The following is a 10,000-nucleotide window of genomic DNA, read 5'->3' as shown; positions in this document are numbered from 1 at the left end:
AGCTTCCCCCATTTTAATTTGTACCTAATTTCACAATGGTCATTGTTACATAGCTGTCCTTCAACCTCTACCTGTTCGTCAGAATGCTGAGTGCTGACTTGCTATCGCCTGTTATATACTAATGGGAAAAAAATCTAACGTGGTATAAGCCAAAGTGATGAAAACACAAAACACTCTGCATTTCACTTAAGTGTTAATCTCCAAGTAAAGGCAAAGGTTTCCTATGAGACACTCCCACCCTCTCCCCCACGCCACTCCCCAACTCTCTCCCTCTCTCTCTCTCTCTCTCTCTCTCTCTCTCTCTCTCTCTCTCTCTCTCTCTCTCTCTCTCTCTCTCTCTCTCTCTCTCTCTCTCTCTCTCTCTCTCTCTCTCTGTCTTATCTAAGGCGTCTGTTTACACTTGGGTGTATACAGATTATGAAATAAATACAATGTTACTGAAGGAGGCAGTAGCACCTGCCGAAAAGATAATTACTCCCATTGAGGTCTAAAGCACTGGATCAAAGGGTGCTGTGAACTTATCATTAAACCCAGCTGTGACTTCACTTAACGTTTCCCTTTGTCTCACAACACGAGGGGACACTCACGACCTACACTTTAAAGACAACTTTCTTCCTCCACATTAAACTACAAGCACCTAATAACACACACACCCTTCACTCAAAAAATTCAAAATTATCATGGCTACTCCTACACCAGCCTCTGAGTCCCTATGTAGGGAGGGTACCACAGATGTCCCCAGGTCGGACTGCTCTTCTGATAACGACCCTAAGTGTCTTGACACCGCCCCCCTCAACTTTTCTTCATTAACTTCTGCAACAATCCCGGTCTTAGATCTAATTTTCAATTTGTAGAAAACCACCTCTTTTCTTCTAAACCTCATTTTTCCTCACTGAAACACAGATGTCTGAGGTAATTGACAGTAGCCCCTCTTCTGTTCCCTCCTACTTTCTCTATACTCATTTTCAATCCAAAGCTGGATGTTGCGTTTATGTGCACAATGACTTAACATGCTCTTGTGTCCACGCTCTTGAATCTTAATAGTTTTCCACCATCTGACTACGACTACAGAATCACTGTCAAACTAAATTTACCTGTGCTGTATACCTCTCATCTAACTCCTCTGACTTATGAGAAATTATTTTACTACTTAACTTCCAAAGTGGAACATTCTGACTCTCTTCATTTTTGCACCACCAGCTTTGTCTTTCCTCTCCCTTCACTGACCATCCTGGTGAACTATCCTTCAACTTTGGTATCCTCCACGACCTAGAGGAATTCGTGCAACACCCAACTCATATTCCTGACCGTCTTGGAAATACTCCCAACATTCTTGGCCTTTTCCTGACCTCCAATCCTCCTGCTTATGCTGTCACCCTCTCTTTTCCGTTGAGCTCCTCCAATCACAATCTCATATCTGTGTCTCGTCCTATCGCTCCTATCCTTCCTCAGGATCCCCCAAAGCGGAGGTGCATCTGGAGTTTTCCCTCTGCTTGTTGGGGGGACCTGAGGAGGTACTTTGTTGATTTTCCTTGGATTGATTACTGCTTCCGTGTAAGAGACCCGTCTTTGCGTGCCGAACGCGTAACAGAGGTGATAGTGTCTGGCATGGAGGCGTACATTCCTCACTCTTTTTCTCGACATAAACTTTCCAATTCTTGATTCAACACAATTTGTTTTCGTGCAATACATGATAGAGAGGTGGCCCAAAAAAGGTACTTAAGCCTTCCATCACCAGAATCTCATGCACTTTATATTTCTGCCAGGAACCATGCCAAGTCTGTTCTCCAACTAGCCAAAAACTCGCTCATTAATAGAAAATGTCAAAACCTGTCAAGATCTAACTCCCCTCGTGACTTCTGGCATCTAGCCAAAAAAATAACTCCAATACCTTTGCTTCTTCTTTCCCTCCTTTATTTCAACCAGATGGCACCACTACTATCACATCTATTTCTAAAACTGAACTCTTCGCTGAAACCTTTCCTAAAAACTCTACCTTAGACGATTGAGGGCTTGTTCCTCCCTCTCCTCCACCCTCTAGTTACTTCATGCTACCTATTGAAATTTTTCGTTATGATGTTTTTCATGCCCTCGCTGGCCTAAACCCTCGGAAGGCTTATGGACCTAATGGGGTCCCTTATATTGTTCTCCGAAACTGTGCCTTTCTGCTTGCACCTTGCATAGTCAAATTCTTTCAACTGGCTGTCAACATCTACGTTTCCTTCTTGCTTGAAGTTTGCCTACATTCAGCCTGTTCCTAAAAAGGGTGAAAGTTCTAATCCTTCAAACTACCGTCCCATTGCTTTAATTTCCTGCCTATCTAAATCTAAATCTCAACAGGAAGATTCTTTAATATCTATCACTTCACAGCCTTCTATATGATCACCAGTATGGCTTCCATCCGCTCTACTGCTGATTTTCTGGCTTTCCTTAATGAGTCTTGATACATTCACTTTTAGATATTTTGGTGAAACTTTTGCTGTTGCCTTGAGTATATCTAAAGCTTTTGATAGTTTGGCACAAAGCATTGATTTCCAAACTACCCTTCTACGACTTCTATCCTTCTATTTATAACTTCATCTCAAATTTTCTTTCTGACCATTCTATTGCTGCTGTGGTAGATGGTCACTGTTCGTTCAAATCTATTTACAGTGGTGTTCCTCAGGGTCCTGTCACCCACTCTCTTCTTATTATTCATCAATGACCTACTAAACCAAACTTCTTGTCCTATCCACTAATATGCTGACGATACTATCCTGTATTTTTCCACGTATTTTCATAGACGTTCAACACTTCAGGAAGTAAAGATTTCACGCATGGAAATCACGGAACGGCTGACTTTTGATTTTTCTGATCTTCTGATTTTCTGATCTTTCTAAAATTCTGACTGAGGCAGAGTAAACTTGATATTGTTCAATGCCTCAAAAACTCAATTCTTCCATCTATGAACTCGACACACCCTTCCAGACAACTATCCCCTCTCCTTGAAAGACACTGCACATTCTCGGTCTGTCCTTTACATATAATCTGAACTGGAAACTTCACATTTTATCTTTAGCTAAAACAACTTCTATGAGGTTAGGTGTTCTGAGACGTCTCTGCCAGCTTTTCTCACCACCCCCCTTCAGCTGCATAAGGGCCTTATCTGTTCATGTATGAAGTATGCTTCACTTGTCTGGAGGGGTTCCCCTCATACCGCTCTTCTAGACACGGTGAAATCAAAAGCTTTTCAACTCCTCTCCTCTAACTTACTGTCTTCAACCTCTCTCATCGCCGTAATGTTGCATCTCTAGCTATCTTCTACCGCTATTTTCATGTTAGCTGCTCTCCTGATCTTGCTAACTCCATGCATCCCCTCCTCCCACGGCCTCGCTGCACAAGTATTTCTTCTTTCTCTCACCCCTATTCTGTCCACCTCTCTAACGCAAGAGTTAACCAGTATTCTCAACCATTCATCCCTTTCTCTGGTAAACTCTGGAACTCCCTGCCTGCTTCTGTATTTCCACCTTCCTATGATTTGAATTTCTTCAAGAGGGAAGTTTCAAGACGCTTATCCTTCAATTTTTGACTTGCGCTTTGGATTTTTGTTGTCCTTGGCCAGTGTCCCTCCTACATAATAAATAAATAAATAAATAAATGAATAAGGAACTAGATACATGAAACAATCACGTAAAAGACCTTACATATTACGAGACACCAATCTTTGTATAACTGTTACTTTTTTCACACATGAAAACCCAGTAACTACCACCTTTTGTGTGTGTGTGTGTGTGTGTGTGTGTGTGTGTGTGTGTGTGTGTGTCTTAAATCATTATTATTATTATTATTATTATTATTATTATTATTATTATTATTATTATTATTATTATTATTATTATCATTATTATACTTATTTTTATTTTTTTATCATCACTACTTTTCCTTATTAGTTTTATTAACAATGTTACAAAGAGAGAGAGAGAGAGAGAGAGAGAGAGAGAGAGAGAGAGAGAGAGAGAGAGAGAGAGAGAGAGAGAGAGAGAGAGAGAGATCTTTACCTGATGCTTAACACCTCTCTTCTGCAAAGCAGTTCGTCTTTCTTTTTTTCCCCTGCATTTCCTGTACCACGTTAGAGCTCTCTCGATAGTAGATGCGTACACACGCCACCTCTCACTCTCCCCCCAAAACCCCTCCACCACTTCACGGGCCGCCTCTGAAGACGGCTTGATTACATGAAGTATCGGAGCTTCGCATATCTTCTGTTACAATTCGTCGCCTTATGGAACGCTTTTTGCAGCTTTCCTTATTTATTATGTTCTTATGTTTTAACTGTCAGCCAGCTCCCCATGTCACACCTTCGCCTTTACCCCCCCCTCTCTCTCTCTCTCTCTCTCTCTCTCTCTCTCTCTCTCTCTCTCTCTCTCTCTCTCTCTCTCTCTCTCTCTCTCTCTCTCTCTCTCCAATCAGAGTGGGAAGCATTGGCTAACTTAGAGCCCGTTCTTGATGAGGCTGTGATTTATCAAGATGGAACGGAGTAAGTGTGCATCAGTGTGGATAGGGTGAGTTGGCGATGACCTGGTCTAACCCAGCTGGGAAATAGAAATAATGTAGGGCAGCTGCCGAGGAGTGTGAAGCTATATCAACTAAAGCTTCCTGTCGTAAGAGAGTAGGAACAATAGACTTGGAACGTGTAGATTATATGAATATAGATTATATGAATATAAAGGAGTGCTCCGTTCGGAAAGGGAAAGCTTCTCATAAGAACATAAGAACATAAGAAATAAGGGAAACTGGAAGAAGCCATCAGGCCTACACATGGCAGTCGCTGTATGAAATATACCTACCTATTTCCACCTATCATCCCCATCCATAAATCTGTCTAATCTTCTCTTAAGGCTCCCTAATGATTCAGCACTAACAAATCGATTACTGAGCCCGTTACATTCATCTACCACTCCATTTGAGAACCAATTCCTTCCTATCTCTTTGAAACCATCTTTTTTTTTCTTCTTTTCAAGCTTGAACCCGTTATTTCTTGTTATGTCCTGATTACTGATACTAAGAATTTTGCTTACATCCCCCTTATACCACTTAAATACCCTCATCGTTCATTTACTAAGTTTTCCAAGATCGTAACTCTTTATTTCCCATTCGTTTATTGCTTAGCTTAGGTTTGTTCTCCATGTAGGTATGTGTATATTTTTATCATCATTCTGTGATCCCTTTTTTAGTTTAGACTTAAGGTTGTTGGTTTCATTATTTATCATTTACCATGATTAGCTCAGGAGTGATTGATTTGGTTGTTTGTAAATACTAACCGTCTGCATTGAAAATAGTAGCAAAATAATGTGCCTCTTTCATGTAAAATTTTTATTAGAGCCTGGGTATTCTTAAGTATATGAATATGATTTAGTTCTAGAGGCAAATTATCTATGTGGCTTGTGACATTTCATATTTTTACAACTCGTTTTTTTTTTTTACAACTTTTTCGTTTCCATAGATTTCTCAGTTAAAGCGTTTTGTACTTCACAAATTATATTTAAAAAAAATAATTTAAAAAATAATGAGTAATTAAAAAAGAAGAAACTCTTGTGCAGCGAGGCCGAGGGAGGAGGGGGAGGCATGCAGTTAGCAAGATCAGAAGAGCAGTTAGCATTAAAATAACGGTAGAAGACAGCTAGAGATGCAACATTGCGGCGGTGAGAGAGAGACTGAAGACAGTCAGTTAGAGGAGAGGAGTTGATGAGACGAAAAGCTTTTGATTCCACCCTGACTATAAGAGCAGTATGAGTGGAACCCCCGGACATGTGAAGCATACTCCATACATGGACGGATAAGGCCCTTGTACAGAGTTAGCAACTGGGGGGTGAGAAAAACTTCATAGAAGCTGTTTTAGCTAGAGATGAGATGTCAAGTTTCCAGTTCAGATTATATGTAAAGGACAGACTGAGGATGTTCAGTGTAGAAGAGGGGGAACGTTGAGTGTCATTGAAGATGAGGGGATAGTTGTCTGGAAGGTTGTGTCGAGTTGATAGATGGAGGAATTGAGTTTTTGAGGCATTGAGCAATACCAAGTTTGCTCTGCCCCAATCAGAAATTTTAGAAAGATCAGAAGTCAAGCGTTCTGTGGCTTCTTTGCGCGAAATGTTTACCTCCTGAAGGGTTGGACGTCTATGAAAAGACGTGGAAAAGTGCAGGATGGTATCATCAGCGTAGGAGTGGATAGGACAAGAAGTTTGGTTTAGAAGATCATTCATAAATAATAAGAAGAGAGTGGGTGACAGGACAGAACCCTGAGGAACACCATTGTTAATAGATTTAGGAGAGGAACAGTGACCGTCTACCACAGCAGCAATAGAACGGTTAGAAAGGAAACTTGAGATGAAGTTACAGAGAGAAGGATAGAAGCCGCAGGAGGGTAGTTTGGAAATCGAAGCTTTGTGCCAGATTCTATCAGAAGCTTTAGATATGTCCAAGACAACAGTAAAAGTTTCACCAAAATCTCTAAAAGAGGATGACCAAGACTCAGTAAGGAAGGCCAGAAGATCACCAGTAGAGCGGCCTTTACGGAACCCTTACTGGCGATCAGATAGAAGGTGATGGATGCTTAAGAATCTTCCTGTTGAGGATAGATTCAAAAACTTTAGATAGTTTGAGGGATTAGAACAGTCACCCTTTTTAGGAACAGGCTGAATGTAGGTAAACTTTCAGCAAGAAGGAGAGGTAGATGTTGACAGACAGAGCTGAAAGGGTTTGACTAGGCAAGGTGCAAGCACGGAGGCACAGTTTCGGAGAACAATAAGAGGGACCCCATCAGGTCCATAAGCCTTCCGAGTGTTTAAGCCAGCAAGGGCATGGAAAACATCATTGTGAAGAATTTTAAAAGGTAGCATGAAGTAGTCAGAGGGTGGAGGAAAGGGAGGAACAAGCCCCAGAATCGTTCAAGGTAGAGTTTTTAGCAAAGGTTTGAGCGAAGAGTTCAGCTTTAGAAATAGATGTGATAGCAGTGGAGGTAAAGAAGAAGCAAAGTTATTGGAGATATTTTTGGCTAGATACCAGAAGTCACGAGGGGAGTTAGATCTTGAAAGGTTTTGACACTTTCTGTTAATGAAGGAGTTTTTGGCTAGTTGGAGAACAGACTTGGCATGGTTCCGGCCAGAAATATAAAGTGCTATATATATATATATGTATATATAATATATATATATATATATATATATATATATATATATATATATATATATATATATATATATATATATATATATATATATATATATATATATATATATATATATATACTCGTATATATATATATATAAAGGCTTATACATATATATATATATATATATATATATATATATATAATAATAAAACACATTTTTCGTTTATATATATATATATATATATATATATATATATATATATATATATATATATATATATATATATATATATATATATATATATATATATATATATATATATATATATATATATATATATATATATAAATATATATATATATATATATATAATAAAACACATTTTTCGTGTCTATGTGTCCGCTTTTCATGGAAAAAAAAAACATTGAACTGATTATGATGAAATCTGGTATGAGTTCACACTTAATCCGGGGGAGTGACATAGGCTATGTCCACACGCTTACCTGTGAGGCACAAGGTAGACGACGTCCTCTAGCTGCAGTGAGGCGGAGGTGTAACATCGGAATGGAAGAGTGATGTTGATCAGGGAAACATTGATGAACTGTATTTGAACCATATTGGCTGCAAGGAAGGAATTCAGTGAGTAATACCAGAGAGAGAGAGAGAGAGAGAGAGAGAGAGAGAGAGAGAGGAGAGAGAGAGAGAGTTTAGTTTACAAGGCCGCAGGACATCTAGCACTACATTGGCAGACAAATGTTCGTAGGGGGTATGACCGCTGAGCTTCGTTGAAGCCTTACAATCACACCAAGATGACAAAGGAGAAGGCAGAAATATTTACCTAATCCCAGTACCAGTAAGAGAGGCAGCGATCTTCTGCCGCAGCCCACTACCCCTCAACACTTCTTCGATGCGCTCACTCGCCAGCATGACGTCGCCCCTTCAATAGAATAATGAAGTTGTCATTAATGTAGCATTATCTTTTCATGATAATGTAAATACTATATCAATGAAAATTATATTGTATGTTGTATTCCTAAATTGTAAGTTTTTTTTTCGTGACTGCATTAATAAAAACTTCTTTTTTTTCAGCAGATACATTGGGATCAGTAATACAGGTACACAAGTCAGATCAGTAAATATCTACGTTAGTTGAAATTCAACGGAGCTTCCATTAACGGAAAAAATAAATAAATAGAAAATAAAATAAATAAATAAATAAATAAAATAAAATAATTACATCAACAATAACAACGAGGTTGAATAATATAAATGTTAACATGATTCTTCAATATCCTTTCAGGAAACACAGATTTAGTGGTCAAAATTGGGAAAAAAAAAAAGTAGACTCAAATTCCATAGACTCAATTTCAAATACAGGACTGTAATTTCTGGCAAGCGCCGGTTGTGCAAAGTCAGTCTGTTCTTAAATAGAAGGGGAAAAAAAAAAAGCCGTGTGTGTGTGTGTGTGTGTGTGTGTGTGTGTGTGTGTGTGTGTGTGTGAGGGGGGCAATCCAAAAATAAAATAAAAAGTTCTCTTAACGGTGAGACTGGTCAGGAAGAAGAAAAGGAAGGTTCACTTAGACATGACTAAAAGAGATGTTGGCTGATTTAGTTCAAGAGGAGTATTAAGTGAAACAGCTCAGATTCGGTAAAAACTTAATTACGTGGAAAGCTCCAAAATTTACCAGTCAAAAAGGTTAAAGAGCAAACATACTGTTTAATTATCGCATTAGTGAAATTGACAACACTAGAGTAAGTAGAAAGTGTTGTGCATCGAGGTAGCAGGAGAAGAGGTAACATGCAGTTAGCAAGTTTAATAGAGCCACTGAAATCGGTAGATTATAGCAAGGTATTCAAAATGATGAGTTATTTCAGTGGGGATGATGCTGAGACGAATCTCTCTTGGATTTCATCCTTTATAAAAAGGTTGTATGAATCTATCCGTCCAATATTTGGGACTCCAACTGTTTATAGGGATAAGGGTCACATTCTGAAAAATAAATAAATAAATAATTAATTAATTAATTAATCAATTAATTAAAAAAATAAAGAAATAAAAAAAAATAATGTAACACTTGACACCTATTTTAGCAAGTAATAGCTTGTGAAATTTCCAACTTTTTATAAAAAGGACACCCTTAGGATATTGAACGGAAAATATGGGATATAGCTAGATAAGCGTCACTTAAGAAAAAGGAATAATTAACTGGAAGTATTTGTCAATTAGTTAGATAAGAAATTTAATTTTTGAGGCAAATAACAAGGGAAGGGTTTGCCAAGCCCAATTCAGAAATTACAGAGAAATCAGAAGTTAAGCCTTATGTGAATCGTTTCATTCCTTTTGAGTGGTATGTGTAATAATATATATATATATATATATATATATATATATATATATATATATATATATATATATATATATATATATATATATATATATATATATATATATATATATATATATATATATATATATATATATATATATATATATATATATATATATATATATATATATATATATACGAGTATATATATATATTATATATATATATATATATATATATATATATATATATATATATATAATATATATATATATATATATATATATATATATATATATATATATATATATATATATATATATATATATATATATATATATATACGAGTATATATATATATTATATATATATATATATATATATATATATATATATATATATATATATATATATATATATATATATATATATATATATATATATATATATATATATATATATATATATATATATATATATATATATATATATATATATATATATATATATATTATATATATATATATA

General features: G+C 36.7%; 1 protein-coding gene across 1 annotated transcript in view; it reads right to left on the bottom strand.

The window, feature by feature from the left end:
* LOC135091196 (solute carrier family 22 member 3-like) overlaps positions 1–10,000 on the bottom strand; it is a 101,603-nt gene that overhangs the window by 74,590 nt on the left and 17,013 nt on the right. Inside the window, exons 2-3 of the mRNA XM_063988641.1 lie at positions 7,984–8,082; positions 7,649–7,766 (exon numbers count right to left, since the gene is read on the bottom strand). Of these exons, the coding sequence (XP_063844711.1) occupies positions 7,649–7,761 (113 nt within the window). The 5' untranslated portion in view covers positions 7,762–7,766; positions 7,984–8,082. The remainder of the gene's footprint in view (positions 1–7,648; positions 7,767–7,983; positions 8,083–10,000) is intronic.

The sequence above is a fragment of the Scylla paramamosain genome, chromosome 37 (genome assembly GCF_035594125.1).
Source record: "Scylla paramamosain isolate STU-SP2022 chromosome 37, ASM3559412v1, whole genome shotgun sequence".
Taxonomy (NCBI): domain Eukaryota; kingdom Metazoa; phylum Arthropoda; class Malacostraca; order Decapoda; family Portunidae; genus Scylla; species Scylla paramamosain.
The sequence above is the reverse complement of the archived record's forward strand: the minus strand, read 5'-3'. Positions and strand labels throughout refer to the sequence as shown.